We start from the raw sequence: 21,655 nt of genomic DNA, 5'->3' as shown, positions 1-21,655 counted from the left end.
GGTTCCGCCTTCTCAAAACCTTCTGGTGCAGCATCTAGCCTGACATCGCAGCGTTCTGAATCCACCAATCAGCTGTTTGACTTTGGAAAAACTCAGAAGGTCTCTCAACTTTATCAGGGTAGTGGCAATACAACTTCAGTGCTGAGTCCAGGTTTTCTGCGCTCGTCAAGGAGTAATATACCTGGGCGGCAACCTCCGTCCACTATAGGTTTTGGTCATGCTTTGAACATTGAAACACTAGTTGCTGTAGCAGAGAGATGGAATGTTCCGATTGAGGCTCCTACCTCAGAGATGCACGACAAAGTTGCTTTCTTAATCAACAACATCTCTACCTTAAACCTTGATGCAAAAGCTAAAGAGTTTGGGGAGGTTCTTAAGGAGCAGTATTACCCTTGGTTTGCTCAATATATGGTGATGAAAAGAGCAAGTATTGAGCCCAATTTTCATGACACATACCTCAAATTTTTGGATAAGATAAACTCCAAGGTTTTACATAAGGAGGTGGTAAAAGCCATGTATGAAAACTGCAAGGTTCTTTTAAGGTTACAGAAACAGCCCATCATAACAATATAGTTTCACCTATTCATCCTATTCAGCTTGGAGTAACCCTGAAAACTTGATGATTGAGCTCACTATAAAGAGAGTCATATACCATCAGTGGATTACAAGAATGTTATTGGTACACTTTACCTGTATGACATGCTGAAGCTAAATCAGAATTTATTGATTGAAATCTGGAATTATTGTATGGCTATTAAAAATATATGACTCAGAGTTGAATGCTAGAACCATCTCTGACATTGGATTATTTATTTGTTTGATCTTCCATCTTGATATATATCAAGGTCTTCTGAAGACGCGACTTTGCTTTCGAAAACCCTTCGACAGCGTAGGCACATGTGCCTTTATCCCAAACACAAAGAATGCTAGAGATGGTAGCCTTATCATTCTAGTATTATATGTTGATAGCATGTTGATTACTATGACAATGCTCATGATAAGTTGGATGCTTTGAAGGATTAGCTCAAGAAGAGCTTTGAGATGAAGGACACGAGGTATACCTCTCATATACATGGTACATGCATTACACGCAATCACTCTACGGGATTTCTCTACATCATAGAAGGAGCACATTCCTAAAGTCCTTGAGTGGTTCCATATGCAAAGTGGTAAGCCTATTGGCTGTGCATTCCCTTCTCATGTGAAGGCCAATCAAGTAGATTATCCCTAGTTAGATGATGAGAAGGCTGGGATGGCCAAGTTCCTATATACACCCATTGTGGGTAGCTTGATGTATACCATGATAGCCCCTAGACTTGACAAAGCATTCATAGTGGGACTTCAGGCTTATTATATGGTTACACTTGGTAGGTGACATTGGGACATCATGAAGCATATTATGAGATACATAAAAGACAATGCACATATGTACATTTCTTATGGTGGCTAGGATACTGGAGTAATGGTTATATAGACTCTAATTATGCAAGACATGCATAATCAAACAATAGGAAGTCCACCTTTGGCTATGTCTTCACTTTTGCTAAAGGTGCTATTTTTTGGATGTCTAGGGTGTAAAAATGCATAGCCTTGTCTACTACCGAGGTTAAGTATATTCTAGCCACCTAAGCTTGCAAGAAGACCCTACGATTAGGCTATTTGGTTGTAGACCTTGTTATAACCATGACTCCTATATTGCATTCAAACCCTGTGAGTGCCTTTTAGTTGGTATGTAATTTGGTCTTTCATGTAAAGACCAAGCACATTGAGGTCCTTTATCACTTCAATAGAGAGGGATTGAGAACAAGCAAATATAGCTTGTTAAGATCTCAACTAACGAGAATTTTGCAGATCTGCTCACTAAATTTGTCCCAGTAGAACACTATGCCTTCCTTAGAAAGATGATGAGTATAAGATGAGATGATATCTATTCCTCATCCTGTCATACTTCAATGTACATATTGTACTTATCCTACTAATTGAGTTATTGAGGTAAAGTGGAAAAAATTATATTTCCTTGTTGAAAAAATCATAAACATTAAAAAAAAATGAAAACACTCATTAGTATTACATGGTTAAAACAGACATTTACAACAGTGGGACTCAGCCCCTTCTCTAGACTTTAAAAAGAGTTTACCAAAGATGGGATAAAGACAATCCCCCACCAGCTCATAAACCCAAGATCCCCGCAACTAGGGATTATCTTCAAGTTTAGTTCTCTTGAGTCCTAATCCTTAGCTTCATGCTTCTAGTATATCTAGACGGAGGGAAAAATTCATAGGTAATGAAACGTTCGCACAATGAATATATGATTAGTTCTGCTAAGCCTCAGCTTCATGCTTCTAATATATCTAGACGGAGGGAAAAATTCATAAATATTGAAACGTTCGCAATATGATTTTTGAGAACAACAAAACAAATATTTCTTTTTCTTTACGCGATAATTTGCCAAAAATTTAATTACGGCTCTCCAAAATGCAATCGACATGAAAGGCCGGCTTATGTCTGCGATTATGACGAGGGGATCTGTCTGGTTCCCTCGTTCTCTCGTCTTCCTTACCCGATCGCCTGGCTTCCGGCCGCGTCCCTTCTCCTCTTCTTCATCTCCCGTTGAGTCTCCCCTCTCCTCGGCTGCTGCTACCGCCACCCCTGCTCTGGCAGCTCTCCGGGAGCGCCTCGCCAACGGAGGCCCCAACCTCCAGGACTTCATCAACGACACCACTTCTTCCTTCCAAGATGCGCGTTACTCTGTGGAAGTCGGCACCAAGAAGAACCCCATCCCTAAGCCCGAATGGATGAAGAGGGTCATCCCTGGCGGCGAGAAATACACCGCCATCAAGGCTAAATTGAGAGAGCTCAACCTCCATACGGTCTGCGAGGAGGCCAAATGCCCCAACATTGGCGAGTGCTGGACCGGTGGAGAGACTGGCACTGCCACGGCCACGATCATGATCCTCGGGGACACTTGCACTCGCGGCTGCAGGTTAGCAAATGCTGCGCCTGTCATCGAGCACTACTTTTAGGAGCTAATGCGATGTGAGTGTGGGTGTGTTGAGTTGGTTTGACAGATACGTGACGAATTAAGTGTGTCATCTTGTCTATCTTCCTAGAATCCAGCATATGCAAAATGGTCCGCTCATAATTATCTGATGGATTTGGAGTGCGATTATGTGCAAGGAATGGTTTGTCAGCTCTCTATGTGCAAACGATAGGATGCATGTCTGTCACCATCTATGTCACCATCTATGTCACCACCAGATCCAATACACAAACAAAGAACGAACATACACATGTGCGCGCACGCAAGCGAGGGCAACTGGTATCATCATCTCTCATCAGAGAAGAAGATATAAAATTTATGTGTAGGTCTACATGGTAGATTGGAATGAGAAGTATGGAAACTGAAAAAGTGAAAAAATAGGAAAAAACTAAAAAGATCAAAAAGAGTGTAGAGAATTTCCCCCTTAGTCTATGGAATCCACCAAGACTCTGCAAACTACCTTTGATAGAGTCACCGCGCCAATCTTCCTTTGTAACGAGCAACCGTGATGCGAATGTGATGCATATGGGCATGCCTATGCCGTAGAGTAGGTACTCTAGGGTGTCGTGCTCTGCGTAACGTTGTAGCTCTGTCAATTGTGATGCCACCTGATGATGTATCTCGACACAACGCCTATCAGTAGGAGATGTAGTGTTAGGGGTGGTAGCGGCTAGGGCACTCAGCTATGCTGAAATAGTCTGTAATTGCTCTCTGGAGGGGTGGATGACGCTGGGGTCACCTCCTAATGTGTAACAATAATGCTCTGCGCCGCTGGAGCTCCAATAAGAAAAGGCCCAAACATCTTTGGTCCTCATAGTCCATCAACCATCTTAGTGGTCCAAAGCCCTCATTAAAGAGGCTATGATAGTGGCCTCGGATATCATAGTATACAGTATATCTACAAATGTATTGCTCCGTTTTTGGCTCCCATCCACAAAGCTGGCACATCCTCTCATTGGCTGCAATATGGCTCCATCGACCTGTCTCAATCATTAGCTGATGCGACGAGGTGAGAATCTAACCAATAGCAACTCGGAGTTCGTGGGAAAGTTGAGCATCCGTGTATCTCGGCCTCAATATGAAACCGTCATGAGAAAGTTGCAAGAAGTGGCATTGGTATTGTGCCATTTTCATTCCTAATGGGAGAGGGGGACTTAGACCAAGTCCTTTCTGTCTCCACTTTAGTGATGTCTCCTCTGATCACACTATTCAGCCCTGCATGACTGAGGCTCAAAGTAGGGCACTCGAGGTTGTAATCGAACAGTGGTAGTCTATGTGTACTCATGCCATGTAAGTTCAACCACGTGCTCATATGTGCATACCAACATTTTTTTATCTCCCTCTGCTACAAGCTATCTTGAAGACTCCAGAGCTAGTCCAAGATATCGGTCTTTAGGGAGTTTCCATATCCTCTAGAGGAAAGTAATTGCTTGGAATAATGCCTCAACTACCATGGGTGCAATTTTGCTTGGATGATCTCTTGTGGTATTGAGGCTTTTGCCCTTATCATATGTCCTATCATCATGACCAATGGTCTTTCCATGTGTTCCCAGCTATCATAATGTTGTGCTTCTAGTCCATCACAATCCATAAATGGCATCCGTCTAGTATGATAAAGGCTTGGGCCACAAATGGCTGCCCCATAGAGTAGTGTGGGCATAACTAAAGTGTCAAAAAACCACAATTTGGTACGAGGCTCTTGAAACTGTATGTGTGCACACTGCCGCTCTAGAGTACCCATAGCTGCATATGCCTGTGCAAGCCTAGCCTCTGAAGTCTCATTCCATGAAAATTGTAGCCCTTTGAAAGTGACCCCGAAGTATACATATTGTCTAACCATTTCCACAGGCTGATCACTATACATAAAGTGGCGCTCTGAGCGTGTCACCCAAGCTGTTGAGGTGTTGAAGACCATAATTTTAGTCTTTCCAAGATTAACCTTGAGACCTTTATCTTCACAGAACATATGCAATGCATCCAGATGTCGTTGTAGTTCCTCTGGTAAATTTGAGATAAGCACTATATCATCAGTGTATAACAAAATTGGTATCAGCACCCTAGCCAAGCTAGCTCCCATACTACCCTATCTGTGCATGTAATCAGAAATCTCGACAATGTAGATGTTGAGAAACACGGATCTAGAGCTATGCTAGCTATGGCGGACGCAGGTTATAAACATAAAACATGATTGAGATAAAGAATTGTAACTCAAGTGAATTAGGTTCCAAGATAGATTAACTTGGACTCATAAACACAATCTTGAGAATGATAGTACTATATATATGAAATGAGTGTCAAGTACATGCTTATATAGCTTTTGGATAGTACCACTGTACCTCATTGTGCTGATGGGATTCTGTCATCTCTTCTTAGAGCATACATCATATGTCTATCTTTCATAAAAAGGCATTTGTGGGAAAGCCTCTTTTGGGCACACATGGAGTTAAACTCACTCAAGTGAGTAGACATTGCTGTACCCTCTTTCATACGCAAATCCATAAGCTTTTTCAGCCAATACACTTTGCTTGCAACACTCTTTTGTGCATATAGTTCTTCCAGTCTAGTCCATATAGCATATGCAGAATCCAAACCTTCAATGTTGAAGAGCAAGGCATAAGAAATCGATAGCTCTATGGTTGAGCGTGCAAGCTCATTTAACTCATCCCAATCGTCCCGATCCATGTCTGTGGGCTTTGCCCCTTTGGTTTTGATCAGCTTTGCCTGCTTCTTTTGTAATAGGATATTGTAGCACTGCTTTTGCCAAATTGCAAAATTGTGTGTGCCTTCAAGCTTCTTTATATGCATCAGATTACTACTGTCATTGCTGCCAGCCATGATTTTCAGCCCTAATGTGACAAAAAAACCAGTAAATGCAGGCCCAAACTATCACCCAAGTGACCAAGGTACAAACAAGTACCAATCAGCAATAAATGACCACACAGAAGCACAGATTTCAGATCTGTAATTAAATTTTCAGAAGCACCAAACCATGTGCTACAGTATTATCCAACTGATTACAGCTGTTCCAAGGACATGTGCATCACATTACATGAGGAATCCCAAAATTTCAGCTCCGATTTCTGTTGTACCCACAGGCATTAAATTTGACACAAACTGTCAAAAGCCCCAAAATTTTGTGCTCAAAGCATCAAACACACATGCATTTTCTCTGTCATGCATAGAACAATCCAATTTTTCCAAAATAGAGTAATTTTAGCAAAACCCTCAAATTTTACCAAGTGTTGATGTCCAAATTGCGTGAAATTCAACCTGCATGTACATAAAATGACCAAATGCTGCACAAATTTTGCCCAAACTGCAAAAGCCCCAAATTGCACGGGGTCCAATGTGCATCAATGCCGAGAAATTGGGTAAATTTCAGCCCAATTTGAGCATGTACATGAAAAGTCCCAAATGTTGGGGACAAAATGTCTCAAATTCTTGCAATTTCTGAGACAAATTTGCTTGTCCTGCATCACAATCCCCAAATCCAGGAAAAGCCCCAAATTTTCGGGCCAAGATTGCACAGATTTCAGAGAAATTGACTCATCCAAGAAAAAATGTCACTTGCATTTGAGAATCCCAAAAAAAAAAAAGAGGCCTGCACATTCAATGTCTGCATTTTCTAGTTCAGAGAACATTGCAGTGTGTGTCGGGCAAAAATTTGGGAAAACCCCCAAATTTTAAGAGAAAAATTTGCACAAATTTGATCTCTGTGCCTGCTCACGTGAAGACTCGGAAGAAGGGAAGTAAATCTTATTGAAATTTTCTGATTTCAATTTAAAGAAAGAACGGGCGTTGATTGCCCGTGGTTCGGCTACGTGACGTTCGTCACTCGTGCAGTCCCCCCATTGCCCGTTACGTGCGAGTCAATCGTGGAGCCCCCGCCCTCGTGCGGCCCCCCTGTCATTCTGCAGGTCGACAATCGCGTGGTCGCTTGTCAGCCAAGCCCGTTGGCGTCGTGGTCCACGGTGGACACCCGACCAGTCGCTTGGCCCGTTACGCCTTCACTTGACTATCCTGTCAGTCCCCGCTGGTCGTCGCCACGCTGGTCAGCTCGTTTCGTCAGCTGCCATCGCCTATTTACGACCTATCGCATCCCGTCCAATAGTTCGTTGACTTGGACTTCATCAGTCCTGTCGCCCACGATGCTTGCAGCCCAACCTGCAACTCCGACTTTGCCATTGACTCTTGCAAGACTGATGGAGTGTTGAGCACCTGGGCTGTGATACCAGTTTGTAGAGATGGGTTTGTCACGGAGATCGAGGCAGACAGTCATGCGCAGTGAGAGACAGAGAGAGTGAGAGAGAGTAGAGTAGAGAGTTAGCACGTTTTCATGTACAATGACGAGTGTGTACCTTTAGGTTTTTAGATAGATATATATGTGTAAGTATAAGTGCTAAGGGTCACACCCGAGCACATTTAAAAGGCACGAGGCCTTTATTCCCAACAGTCTGCTGTGCCACTTGTGCATAACTGCCTTGACCATTCACTCCCTGATCTTGTGCTTGTGCTTCTTGTTGCATTGGACTTGTCTCCATGTTTGGTGTCTTTTCCACATGCTCACGAACATTAGAGGTTTGCCTTTTTGAGCACTCCATGGTATGATGTGATGACTCAGCCTGAGAATCCTCATTATGTGACTTCAAAAATTTTTGCATCTGAGGATTCTTTACAAGCTGTTCGAAAGAGCCAACCATACTGAGGAGTTGTGCCATAAACAAGTTCTCCTGTTCTTGCTCCTCATCTTGTGGTTCAATCTCGGTTCTAGAGGATAATGACACCTATGCACCAATACTCTCTCTTCGGTGTCTATTAGCAGAAGAACTCTCTTCTTCATGAGGGAGTTTTCCTTTGCCTTTATACATGTCTGCCATCTTTCTAGTCCTGTAATCTCTGTAAAACTTGTGTGTATGGCCTTTTCACCCAAAACTGTCCGAGCCTAAATTCTTATAGAAAAGAATTTAAATCCGGAGGATGGAACCATGAAACTGGTCTATGACTCACATAAAGCGGTAGTTCCTTCAATTAACACCTGGTCTTTTTACACACACACACACACACACACACACACACACATACAATATTCCCAAAATACATAACCTGTGAACAGTTGGTTTTCATCTTTTCTGAGTAAATCCCAGTTGCATAAGGACAATACAGCATGACCAGAACAACATCCTTTTAGGAAAGCATTTTCTGTGACCATAACTCAATGATTCACGTGCAGAATTGCAGTCTGCAGAACTCTGTATTTACTGTTATTACTGTCCAACATATCCAGAACCACATCCCTTTTAGGAAAGCATTTTTTGTAACCATAACTCAATTATTCTTGTGCAGAATTGCAGTCCACAGAACTCTGTATTTACTGTTTTTACTGTCCAACATATCCAGAACAACATCCCTTTCAGGAAAGCATTTTCTATGACCATAACTCAATGATTCATATGCAGAATTGCAGTCTACAGAACTCTGTATTTACTGTTCTTTACTGTCCAGCATATCCAGAACAACATCCTTTTACCTTGGCATCATTCCAGCAGTAAAACAGTCCCACAAATAGCACTAAATCAGAGCTGGAAAAAACCTGTTTCTGTGTGGCATGGTCATCACTTTCTTTAGTTCCTGAATTGGAGAAGCCAACAGTTGCTCCTGAACCTGGACAATGAGGCTCTTGCCTCAACAGAAGTGCAAAGAAAACACAGAACTGTACTTGCGATGGAATCAGCCCATCATGCAAAGCATTTCCTCTGAGAATAGAGAGAGAGTTGACTAGAGGGAGCAAGCTCTACCTCTGTACATGAGTCAGAGACGAAGAATCACTCTCCATAGCTGATGTACTTGCAACAATCCGTCCTCAGCTCCTCAAAAATTAACTCTCAGATCTGCCCCTCATTCCTATTACACTTTTTTTAAATGCTCTCTCTCTCTCTCTCTCTCTCTCTTTTGGGAATTTGTGCCCCATGGCATACACGTAACAATTTTCTTGTTTAAACCTTCCTGTCTAAAATTCTCAATGATTGGTGCAAAATTTGACCTTGGCACAACCAGAGAATTAATCCTGGTGCAAAAACGAAGATAATGACGCGAACAGATTCTAGGATCCAAAAATAGTAACTCCCTAAATTTTAGGGATGGTGACCCCTGCATTCCTCAAGTTGTTTTGAGCAACTTTTATCATTGCAACCACATCAAAAAGTGTAATGTGGCTCAATTATGGTGACTTTTATTTCGTGAGTATTCTTACATGTGCATCTTCTGTCTTGGCCAGGTTCATTGTCCTGCACCATCTCCAGTGGCTAAGCACACAGTTCCAAACCACTGGCATTCTATTCTTTAGTGCCCATTCAATATGGAACCGGTCCTAAGGCTCAGACAAAACCATTAGTTCAATTTGTCCCAATGATTGCCTCTTCTGGCCATGCAAAGATCTTAGCTTAATCCAAGAGAACTCTAGGGGTAAAAAGCAACAACAACTAAAGAAAAGAAAAATAAAATATTTATATAAGTAAATAAGGAAAGCAACTGCAAAAAGTAACACTACCTGGTGACAGGCAGACCGTTTGTTACCTAGGGTTCCAGGTGGAACTTGATATTACTCCCGCGTATCAGTTTCTTCTAGTCCTCGACTCTATTCGGAGTAAGTTGACTTATTGGAGTACTGCTCGTCTCTCCCTAGCAGGCTGAGTCTTGGTGGTTAACCAGGTACTCCTAGCGACGGCCTGGTACATCGCCTCGTGTAGGTGCTTCTCCTCATCCTGTGTAGTTCAACTTGGTTGCCTAGTGCGGAACTTCCTTTGGTTCGGGGCAGACGGTTCTAGGGATTCTTGGGCTAAGGTGGCGTGGGTGACCATCATAGGGTATCGATCAGAGGGAGGGCTTGGGATCATAGATTTGGAGTATTGGAATATGGCTCTCTTGGGCAAGCTAGTAGTCCGTGGCCTCACACCAGGAGGACAGACCTGGAAGGTCGTATAGTAGGAGGGTCTTTAGGATTGTAGATCGCGGCTTGGCGGTGAGTGAAGACTGTCCCTGAGATGGATCTTCACGATAGTCTAGATCCCCCCCTCCCCCCCCGCCTTCTTAGGCAGCTTGCTTCGTGCATGGCAGGGTTTCCGTAAGGCCCTAATGCAGAGCCCCCTAGGTTGCCAAGAGGAGATAGACCGTCAGCCGGTGATCTGGAACTCCCAGGCCGGAGATTGAGAAGGGGCACAAATTAGCAAGTGCCCCCACATCCAGTGGGCTGGTTGGGAGGCCGGCCCGGCTCGTACTATCAGGACATGGTGGAAGGTGTACAGGATGGTGGACGAGGAGGTGCTGCAGCAAGGATGAGGTTGCCAGAGGGAAGTGGAGTTGAGAAGAAGGGAGATAGATGCAGCAATACCTCAGGAGTGGCTTGCTCCCTCGATACGAGAGCCGATAGAGCTCGGAGAGGTATGGGTTGCTAGGTTCTCACCAGCAGGTATTTCCCTACAGGTGGCAGGTAGAGTGGGTGGCGCTCCACCTGGGACCTTCACCGTGCAGGAGGGGGGGGCATCTGGCCCTCGATAGAGGGCAATAGAACGAGGGGATAGCTGTCCTTTCATGGAGGAGGATTCGGGCCATTGGCCTTCAAGGGAAGACATGGCGGCTGGATCTTTATGTCTTTTGGAAGGAGCTCATGGAGTGGTGTCTTTGGATCTGGGAGAGTAGGCTACTTGATGAGCTGAAGTGGGATCTGGGAGAGTGGCTATGGCCTGCCACTGCAGTCGCCAAGAAGCCACTGAGGTTCCTGGAGTACACTGCCAGGATTGATAGACACGTACTAATGCAGGAGGACATGGATTGGGCGCCATCACGTAGTAGGCACTAGGCGGAGCACATCATCACGGTGTCAGAAGTGGAGCAACGGTGGAAGCATAAACATGTGCTGAAATAAACTGCTGAAACACAAGACAAAAAGAGAAAAGAACACGATACAGATGAGAACTCAGATGTATGCACGAGAAATGGAATCCATATATCTGAATACGAGACAGTCGCATACAACAGTGAGTCACTGGCTATGTGGACACTGGCACTGGCACTGGCTCCTCTCTCCACAGAGTCTGCAGATGGTGAAGGTGATGATACTGACTGAGGAGGAGCCACTGAGTATAAATAGGTTGAAAAGTGGGGAGCAATAAATGCTGGTCGGACAGCATTAATGCTGGCCGATTGGTGCATAAAAATGCTCCACTGGCATAAAATGCCACACCAGAAAAAAACCTAAAATACCTAATAAAAATGCCCAGCCCAGATCAAGCTCAGACTCACACATGAGCTGACAAATACTCTGCTAACACCCTCTCTCAGATCATGAGTGATCTGATACAATACAATAGTACAATGAAAAGGGATCAGAAACTATACAACATAGAACCACCAAGTAGAACCATGGATACCCAAGCAGTGGGTGATCAAGCCACCACCAATGTGCCTCGAAGAGAACCTGATGTCGATGTCGATCATACCAAACACCTGAAAATAAAGAAGATCATAGAATGTCTCTGTGTCCATTACCAATGTCTTGCAGTAGCATACAAGACCATCCTGTCAAAAAATGCCCCTGAACATAGGTGACCATGGATTCCCCGCCTTTGGCCAGACTGCCAAAGTGTCCCCTCATGTGAGCTCTAGACGAAAGCCTCCTGCTCTCTGTCAGATAACCAGCTCATCATGAACCTGGATGTCAATCCCAGCTCCAGGATTTGATTCCGCCAGACTGAAATCGATGCGTCAGGGACGTCCCTCTCTGGAACCTGTGCACCTGTATAAAAGTATAGATGAGGCGCGGCTGCCCCATCTGAACACCCGCTCACACTCCCTCTCTGGCACAAGAGAGTCGTGAGGGATGACCTCATCACCACCACTAGAAAGCAGCCGAGGAAGGGGCCACCAAGCCCTTCCCGCGATCCGAAGAAGAGGATCCCTTCCGCGCCTTGGACTTCACCTTGGTCGAAGGATCGGAGTCGGAGTCTGATGAAGGAGAGGACTCATCGGTAGAGTCAACATCCCGCTTCGTCTTCTGCTCCTTCTTCCTGGAAGCCGCTAACTTCTTGCAGTCCTTCCGCAAATGTCCCTTTTTGTCACAGTGGTAACACTGGGCCTTCGACTTCTTCTTCCCGTCACCCCTCTCTGAAGCTACATAAGCCTCGCCTCCATAATGTGCCGGAAGCCGCCCCTGTAATCTCAAGGATGTCTCATGCTCAAGAAGCATCGAGGTCATATGTATAAAGCTGACAGGAATCGATGATGTCTGCGCCCGCAAAGCATTGGCCACTCCATCAAACTCCGGGGGGAGCTTGTAGAGGACCGTCCTGACGAGATGCGCCTCGGGAAGAGCAGATTGCATGTGCCGAAGCTGGTCCTGTACCTGCGTAACACGAAGAAGAAAAGACTGAATAGTATCTTTCGGCTCAAACTTCATCTGTTGGAGCTGGCCATAAAGTGTGACGGCCCGCATGGTGGAAGGTGCCTCGTACATTTGCTGCAACTTCTGCCATACTCCAGGAGATGTCCTACAGGAGGTAACCGCCGGTAAGACCGCTTTAGAAATACACCGAAGCAACGTCGAGTGAGCACGGGCATCGTCTGAGTCCCATGTGAGCACCGCTTCCTCATGGTTGTCCTCATCAAAGTCTTCAGGAAGAGGAAAAGGACGGAGAGGTCGAGCAATAGCTCCACAGACGATGTACCATAACCGCTTCTGCACAAACCAAGCTTTCATGACAGCACTCCATGTGAGATAATCAGGTCCATGTAACTTATCATCAGTGGAAGTGCACGGAGGAGCCATATGGAAGGTAGAGAGGAAACACAGCCAAAACACAAGCACAGACTGCAGAAAATGAGAGTTCACATGCAATAGAAATTAAAATCTGATCAATAGAAGACAAAATCTGCTGCAGAAAGTCAAAAAATCAGTCAAAAACTGCCAAAAACAGCAAAAACGGCCTGAATTAACAGTCACCCAGCCATGAGAGACGCGGAATCAGCAAAAACGCAGGCTGTAAACTGGAGAAAAACAGGTTGAAAACTGTCGCCAGCAGCTGCAGATGAAAAACGCAGGCAGCAGAGGGTGCGTAGGCAGCAGGCGATGGCAAAACTGCAGAAAACGCAGGCTGAAAACAGCCCCAAAACAGGTCGCCTGGCTGCGACAGCAGTCGTTTGATCAGGAGGGGTACAAAACAGTCCTGAAATCAGCAATAAAACACAGCTGAAACACAAATCCTGAAAACTGATACCATGTCAGAAGTGGAGCAGCGGTGGAAGCATAAACATGTGCTGAAATAAACTGCTGAAACACAAGACAAAAAGAGAAAAGAACACGATACAGATGAGAACTCAGATGTATGCACGGGAAATGGAATCCATATATCTGAACACGAGACAGTCGCATACAACAGTGAGTCACTGGCTGTGTGGGCACTGGCACTGGCTCCTCTCTGCATAGAGTTTGCAGATGGTGAAGGTGATGATACTGACTGAGGAGGAGCCACCGAGTATAAATAGGCTGAAAAGTGGGGAGCAATAAATGCTGGTCGGACAACATTAATGCTGGCCGACTGGTGCATAAAAATGCTCCACTGGCATAAAATGCCACACCAGAAAAAAACCTAAAATACCTAATAAAAATGCCCAGCCCAGATCAAGCTCAGACTCACACATGAGGTGACAAATACTCTGCTAACACACGGAGCCTTTTCGTCGGACCTTTTGGTGCTGCCTATGAGATACCTGGAGGCCGAGGAGGGTATCGTATTTCTTATGGCTGGTGGCACATGGAGGCTTGGCTGTGGGAAGTTGGCCTGCCAAGACAGTGTCAGAGTGCAGCGGTGCGGAAGCGTAGGACTGAGAGAGAGAGAACGCAGAGAGAAGAGAGAGAGAGACAGTGGAAGATGAAGATCTGCTGTATAAAGCGTGCTGTATACAAAGATATGCAGATATGTACACGGGCGCAGTGCGTTGAACTGCATGTCTCCACCTCGACGATGCAACTTGCTGTTCACCTCGAAGTCCGTTGGAGTCTGCACTGTCTCCTGTCGGAAATCTGCGAACAGAGACGGAATCTGCACGAGCCACCAGCCTGTAATTTGCGAGCAGAAGAATGTGGAAGATTGCTGGAAATCCCGGCTATAAATAGCCAAAAACTGGGCGCAAAATAACTGCAGGTCGGCTGCATTAAATGCAGCCGACTGTACGGCAGCAGGTCGGACTGCTACGTGGCAGTCCGACTGGCTGCAGTCCGACTGGCTCTGATGGCTAATACCCCCTCTCAGAGCCTGGGCGGGATAGAAGCCCGAGGGATTTGGAATGTCTCCGAAGGAGAGCCTGTGGAAGTGCCTTTGTAAACAAATCTGCAAGATTGTCCTCCGTCTTGCAGTACTCCACGGTGATGGTCTCATCCAGAAGCTTCTCTCTGATAAAATGGTACTGGATCTCTATGTGCTTCGTCCGGGCATGGAAAACAGGATTCCGTGCCAAGGCAATGCAACTCTCATTGTCGCATTGCAGCGAAGTAGGACGAGTCTGGGGGCAGCCAAGCTCCTCCAACAATCTCCGAAGCCACACAGCCTCACATGTGGTGGAAGACGCGGCCCGATACTCCGCCTTAGTAGACGAAAGGGCTACCGTGGGCTGCTTCTTGCTACTCCATGAGATAACACCTGCACCCAAGGTAAAATAGTAACCTGTAGTAGACCGCCTGTGGTCCACATCACCGGCCCAATCGGAGTCGCTCCAACCTGCAAGAACAAGATCTGAACCACTTGTGCCTGCGGGATGATGAATCCCTAAATCAAACGTCCCCCTCAAATACCGAAGTATCCTTTGAGCAGCCTGCCAATGCACCGTTAGAGATTCACTTATAAACCCTGCCAAGAGCCCAACAGCAAAACAAAGATCAACACGAGTGTTGAGGAGCCAAATCAATGATCCAATCGACTGACGATAGCGGGAAGCATCCGCCATGGGAGAAGCTGAATGGGATGTGGCCTTCCAGTTCAGATCCATAGGAGTAGAAAGGGTCCGACAATCCTCCATCGCAAAAGAAACCAAGAGCTCCTGTACATATCTCTGCTGAGAGATGAAGATCCCCCTCTGAGACATAAATCTCATGGCCCAAAAAGAAATGGAGTAGACCCAAGTCTGTCATCTCGAACGTCTAATGTAAAGCTGCCTTCGTCTCTTGGACCTTCTGTGCATGATCACCTGTAATAATCAAATCATCAACATACAACACAAAAAGCACACAACCAGCCTCGGAAGGGTGTACATAAAGCTGCGGATCGGCCTTAGAACGCCGATATCCCAACTGTGATTGAAGGAACGAATCAATCTTCTCGTTCCATGCACGCGGAGCCTGTTTGAGGCCATACAAGGCCTTCTTCAACCTGTAGACTTTCCCATCTGAAGATCCAAAGCCAGGAGGCTGCTTGACATAGATCTCCTCCTTTAGATCACCATTGAGGAAGGCCGACTTCACATCCAACTGGTAGACAAGCCATCTCCTATGGCCAGCCAAGGCAAGAACAGCTCGAATAGTCGCCATACGAGCAGTGCGGGCAAAAGTATCATGACAATCAATCCCTGGGCGCTGTACAAAACCTTTAGCAACAAGGCGAGCCTTGTGCTTGTCCAAAGAACCATCGCTTAGGTACTTGGTCTTGAAGACCCATTTGACGCCAATCACCTTCTTATTCGAGGGGCGGGGCATGAGTGACCAAGTGCCATTCCTCTCAATAGCCTCCAACTCGGCTTCCATAGCTTTCTTCCATGGTGCGGACTGTAAAGCCTCTTGCACGGAGGTGGGCTCTCGATCCTGCATAACACGGGTCATCAAACAATAGTTGGAGCAAACAAGCTCCGTAGAATGTGCCTAGTGCCTCCGTGACCGCCGCGGGCCATCCTGCGGTCCCCACTCCTTGGGAACCCCCTCGATCCCTGAATCACGGAGTGTGTCACGGGCCCAACGAGGAGGCCGGACCTCTCCTCGTCTCTCTCCATCAGCTGAAGACTTTGGGATATCCACCGGTGGTAACTCCTCGGGGGTGACCGGTGGAACAGTAGACTCTGTGTCAGAAACAGAATCTGAATCAAAAGATGCGGGCTCCAAAGGAACTGTAGCGGGAGCCCAACTCTCCCCTGGATCTCCAAGAACGGGATGCTCCTCACCCGCTGGTATGGCCGGAACCTCCACAAACCGCACATCTCGACTGGTGTACACATCCCGCTTGACGGGATCATACAAACGATAGCCTTGGGACTGGGAGCTGTAGCCAACAAATACCTGTCTTCGGGAAGCTGCTTCAAATTTATCACGATGAGCCTTGGGAATGTGAACATAGGCATCACACCCAAAGACCCTAAAATAAGAAACATCGGGCGTAGTCCCAAAGTAAGCCTCAAAAGGTGTCACCCCATCAACGGCCGAAGTGGGGGATCGGTTAAGGATATGGACTGCAGTAGCCATAGCCTCGGCCCACAGAAATTGAGGTGTCTGTCGGTGCTCCATCATGGTGCGTGCCATCTCGATCACACTGCGGTTCTTCCGTTCAAGAATGCCATTTTCTTGAGGAGTGTTGGTATTAGCAAACTCTTGGTGAATACCTTTATCTGCACAAAAACGAGCAAACTCATTAGAAACAAATTCACTACCCTTGTCGGATCGCAAGGTCTTCAATCTCCGGCCTGATCGGTTCTCCTCAAAGAGAAGCCAATCCTTGAAGTGGGAGAAAGCTTCTGACTTCAATGCTAAGAAATAGGCCCATGTCATCCTGCTGTAGTCATCTACGATGAACATGAAGTACGAGCTCCCTCGCAAGGACTCGTTCCTCATAGGGCCACAAAGATCCATAGATACAAGCTCCATCGGTGAAGTAGACCGCCGCGAAGCTTTGTGGGGAATGACATCCCTATGTTGCTTCCCACGAATGCAGGAGACACATGGTTGCTGGCTCACCACTATGTCCGGCAACCCTCGAACAAGCTGTCCACGTGACACCCTCCGAAGATAATCATAGTTGAGGTGACCAAACCGAGCATGCCATAGCTCTGATTGTGTCTGAGAGGTAAGAAGAAGAGTAGAGAGGGCGGTGGAAGACTTCAATTTATAGATGCTGTTCTTCTCATATCCAGATGAGAGAACCTTCCTAGACCCACGATCAAGGACTCGCACCGAATCGCTGTCAAACTCCACCAAAAGTCCAAGGGAGCAAATCTTATGAACTGACAGTAGATGATACCCTAAACCTGGTACATGCAAGACCTCTGAGGTATGGGTACCACCACGTCCATCTGGAATAAGCTGCATCTCACCCCGACCTGCAATAGACATTGAAGAGCTATCTCCAATGAGAATCTGCCCATGCGAAGGTCGCAACTGGGCAACACCATCTGATGAAGGAGTCATGTGCCGGGAGGCACCACTGTCAACGATCCACTCTCGAGTTTGGGGAGCCGTCATCGCAGCATCAGAAGCATTCGGTGTAGAGTCCTCAATGACAGCTAGATGAAGAAATGCAGCTGATGAGGGTGTAGCCACCGCTCCAGAATCCTTCGTGTCCTTCTTGTCTTTGTTAGGGCAATCCTTCTTCCAATGGCCAGTTTTTCCATAAATATGGCATGTGGATTCTTTGTCCTTGTCCTTCGTCGACTTGTTATCCCCCTTCTTCTTCTTTTGGTCCTTCCCCTTCTTCTGAGAGGCTTGACCTGTCAGTGCCTCCGACTTGGAAGCATTCTGTCCCTTCAGTTGTTCCTCTTGGTCCAAGACCATAGGAACCAACTCTTCCCACCGAAGAGTGGACTCTCGCCCCGAAGCAATAAGGGCGGAGTAGAAAGCACCGAATTGTGGCGGCAACTGGGACAAGAGTGTGATCGCCATGTCTTCAGAGGAAATCGGCTTCCCCGCATTCTGAACCTGCATTTGAAGCTGTCTAAGCTTGTTGATGTGCTCCCGCAACGAAGAAGACTTGTTCACGGACAAGGTCCGCATCTGAACCTCCAAAGAAACCCGCTTCATAAGAGTCATCCGGTTATACATCTGATCAAGCTCCAGCCATATCTCCCGAGCCACCGTCAAGTGCTCGATGTGAGCTATCACGGCTGTAGTACAAGACAAAAAAAGAAAGGAACGAATCGTTGCATTCAGTTTGTCCCAGTGAGACTGTGCCTTGGCTAACTCCGCACGAGCATCGGAAGAGAGTTTGGACTCATCTCTCACCGAGGGCCGGTTGATCTCCTCCTGTACAAGCTCCGCCCAATCATAGGACTCTAGGATGGCCAACATCATTACGCGCCAGATGTGGTAGTTGTCGCCATCGAGCTTCTGATTTGCGGGAAGAGCCGGTAAGAGAGGCACCTTCCGGTCCATAATCGCCTGGAACTCCAAGTCAATCTCTGTAGACATCTTCACCTGTAATGCCTTCACAAACGCAAAAGCAGCCCCCTCTGACTGTGAAAACGCAGCCTGCTAGGGCTCTTCTGCGTCCCGAAACTTCTTCACCTGCCGGAGGCGATGAAAAAACAAAACCTGCACTTGAAAGCTGAAAACTCAAACTTCCTCCTCGTCAAACAGCAGAAAACAGCAGCAAATCCACCACCTGGACTCCTTTCCGGCGCGCCCACGCTTGCTTCAGCCTTGTTCCGAGGTGCAGCCCTCTTGCCTGCCCTCAAATGCTGAAAACGCAGCCTTGTGTTGCGATAGAAACTCCTCTTCAGGTTGGTTCTGCACTCAATCAGCCCTTCTACACTGCTCTGATACCATGTCAGAGTGCAGCGGTGCGGAAGCATAGGACTGAGAGAGAGAGAACGCAGAGAGGAGAGAGAGAGACAGTGGAAGATGAAGATTTGCTGTATAAAGTGTGCTGTATACAAAGATATGTAGATATGTACACGGGTGCAGTGTGCTGGACTGCGTGTCTCCACCTCGACGATGCAACCTGCTGTTCACCTCGAAGTCCGTTGCAGTCTGCACTGTCTCCTGTCGGAAATCTGCGAACAGAGACGGAATCTGCGCAAGCCACCAGCTTGTAATCTGCGAGCAGAAGAATGTGGAAGACTGCTGGAAATCCCGGCTATAAATAGCCAAAAACTGGGCGCAAAATAACTGCAGGTCGGCTTTAATGCAGCCGACTGTACGGCAGCAGGTCGGATTGCCACGTGGCAGTCCGACTGGCTGCAGTCCGACTAGCTCTGATGGCTAACATATAGGAGGGAGGTTGTAAGCGCTACACACAACAGCCTCTGGAAACCCCAAAGCACCGCCTTTGGTCATGTGAGGCAGTGCAGCTTGTGTGGAGAGGAGCATGCTGTATCCTTTGCCGTATAGCACCCAGCCTTGGATGTATCTCATGGGGAGCTTTCTGCTAGCAGGCAGTTAGCTAGGGCCGTCACCTTCTGTATGAGGCCGGAATGCAGGATACGATATTCATTATTGAGGTAGGGTTGTGCGGAGTGGTTGGTTTGGAGGCTTTATCCATTCGCCAGGTACTGGAGCCTACAACAGACCGCTCTGAGGTATGGGAGATCATAGGGAGTCTTACTGGATGGCATATCTGGAAGGCGCGGTGTCAAGAGGCTTTTGGCGGAGAGAGACTTTTAGTTTAGGCAACCTTAGCAGAGCTCTGGACCTCCATCATCCACTCCCTCTGTGGTTGATGGGACAAGGTGGAGGGTGAGTCTAAGACTTGTCAGGAGCTCCATTGTCATTTCATGCGCACTTGGGGCGGCCAAGACTTGTTTTTTGTGATTTAGGCAGGCAGCCCTAGATGGCGATACACCATCTCTCCATGGCTTCTTGTCCCCATTCTCCCTAGACCGCCCTAAGAGGCTTGTATATATGTTATATCTATGACTTTGCATCAGCTCCGACTAGTTTGTTGAGCATGAGCACTTCTTTGTATTCAGGTTTTTTCTGAAGTAATATAATTAACCTCATTTTATTTGCAAAAAAAACTCAATCTCCTCTTGCTGGGCTGCATTGATTCTGTAGGGTGGCTTATTAGGTGGATTACTTCCAAGGATAAAATCTATGCCATGATCTTCAGGCCTTTTAGGTGGTAGCTGTCTTGGAAGTGACTAAGAGAAGCAATCAGCATACCTTTTCAAAAATGACATGCGATCCTTCTCTAACTTAGACACGTTTCCAACATTCTCATCATCATATTTATCCTTAGTAAAGACTAAGTATGTTGAAGGATGTTTTTTCATTACGTTAGAAATGATAGTTCTAGACACAATAGGGACAGATTCCCCTTTGAACTTTACATCAAGTGTGAGTATCTTTCCCTTATGCTGAATTGTGATCTCTTTTGCATGAGAATCAATCAGTGCATGCATACGGTGACATCATGGCATTCCAAGCAATACATCACAACCCTTAAGTTGAGCAATGAAGAACTCTTCGCTGTCCACATATACTTGTATATGCAACCGAAGCCTTTCAATGAGTGGTGTGATGGGCTCTGCATGGCCTTTATATGCCATTCCAACTTCTCCCATGGATTCCGTCTCATCCTCTTTGATGCCTAGATGGGTTGCTAAGCAACAGTGATGAAGTTTGCTCGTGTACTATTATCAAATGAACAGGTGGTCCATTGCCCGATTTCATCCCGAGGCAGTCAAGCGACAGTCTCTAGGGACTAGGTAGTAGCTTTTTTGCATCAAGTAGCATCAACTTTTGCGTTTTGCTCAAAACTCAAATTGATGTTTTGCAAGTGTTCGTTTCCTCGTGTAGGTGTCCGCATCTTTCTGTAGGTGACAACTTCTTTAGCCTTGGTGATAGCTTTCTGTTGTTGTGGGCGATAGTGTTTTGTGTAGGTGACAGCCTCTTGGTAGCAAGCCATAGTTGTTTCTCTGTTAAATGCAGCTTTTTGGGAGATTGCAGGTTCGAAGATGTCTTATCACCAGTCCTTTGTTGACTCAAAGGATGAGGTCTCTATTCTTTTCTTTGAGAGACGGAGAGATTTTTATGCTAGTTCATGTTGTTAGCAGTCATATTTGTCATGCCTTGTCATGTCCTGCCTGTAAGCCTCAATTTGAGTCAGATGAGGACTTTAGGAGCTCTGACTTGTCTATCACTTGTTTTGATGGAGGAGGTAGCTCATTCTAGAGTACTCAGTTTCAAAATGCCTCTCTCTAGTCTCTAAAGACGTTTTTCAGTCTTGCATGGACATATTTGATAAGTGATAGCCTTTTCAAATGCTTTTTTTAACATTATTCATAATTAAATATTAATTTTCAGTCTTTAAATACTGAAAATTAATCTAATAATTATTTCGGTGCCCTGAAAAATAATTTGACTTGCCAATAATTAAATTGGCTACGCATCTTACATTCTCGAGAGTTTCTATGCCATCTTTGACCATCAGATTGACGTTAGGTACCATTAAATGTTGCTTCTCTAGTATCACCAATTTACACTTATGGCCAAATGAATGACCTAGGCCAACAACTAGCACTAGATACCACTAATTACTTGTATAGCATAACTTATAACAACTTTTGCCTTTGACATCTTGTGATTTCCTTGGGTCTGGGGCTCGTAAATTTACTTGAACCCTAGTTATTCCTCACATGTGCAACATTTACTTA

The 21,655-nt window shown here is 46.0% G+C and overlaps 1 protein-coding gene across 2 annotated transcripts in view; it reads left to right on the top strand.

Moving 5' to 3' along the window:
- The first annotated feature begins 2,478 nt into the window (after positions 1-2,478).
- Positions 2,479-21,655, top strand: part of LOC148030729 (lipoic acid synthase 1) — a 43,150-nt gene continuing 23,973 nt past the window's right edge. For both annotated transcript variants that reach the window (XR_015692243.1, XM_087687073.1), the window contains exon 1: positions 2,479-2,983. Coding sequence is in view for 1 of the 2 variants with exons in the window: in XM_087687073.1 (XP_087543199.1) it covers positions 2,487-2,983 (497 nt within the window). In the remaining variant the exon portion in view is untranslated. The remainder of the gene's footprint in view (positions 2,984-21,655) is intronic.

This window comes from Lygodium microphyllum, chromosome 10 (assembly GCF_053477565.2).
Source record: "Lygodium microphyllum isolate KBCC chromosome 10, Lygodium_microphyllum_v1.1.10, whole genome shotgun sequence".
Lineage (NCBI taxonomy): Eukaryota > Viridiplantae > Streptophyta > Polypodiopsida > Schizaeales > Lygodiaceae > Lygodium > Lygodium microphyllum.
The sequence above is the reverse complement of the archived record's forward strand: the minus strand, read 5'-3'. Positions and strand labels throughout refer to the sequence as shown.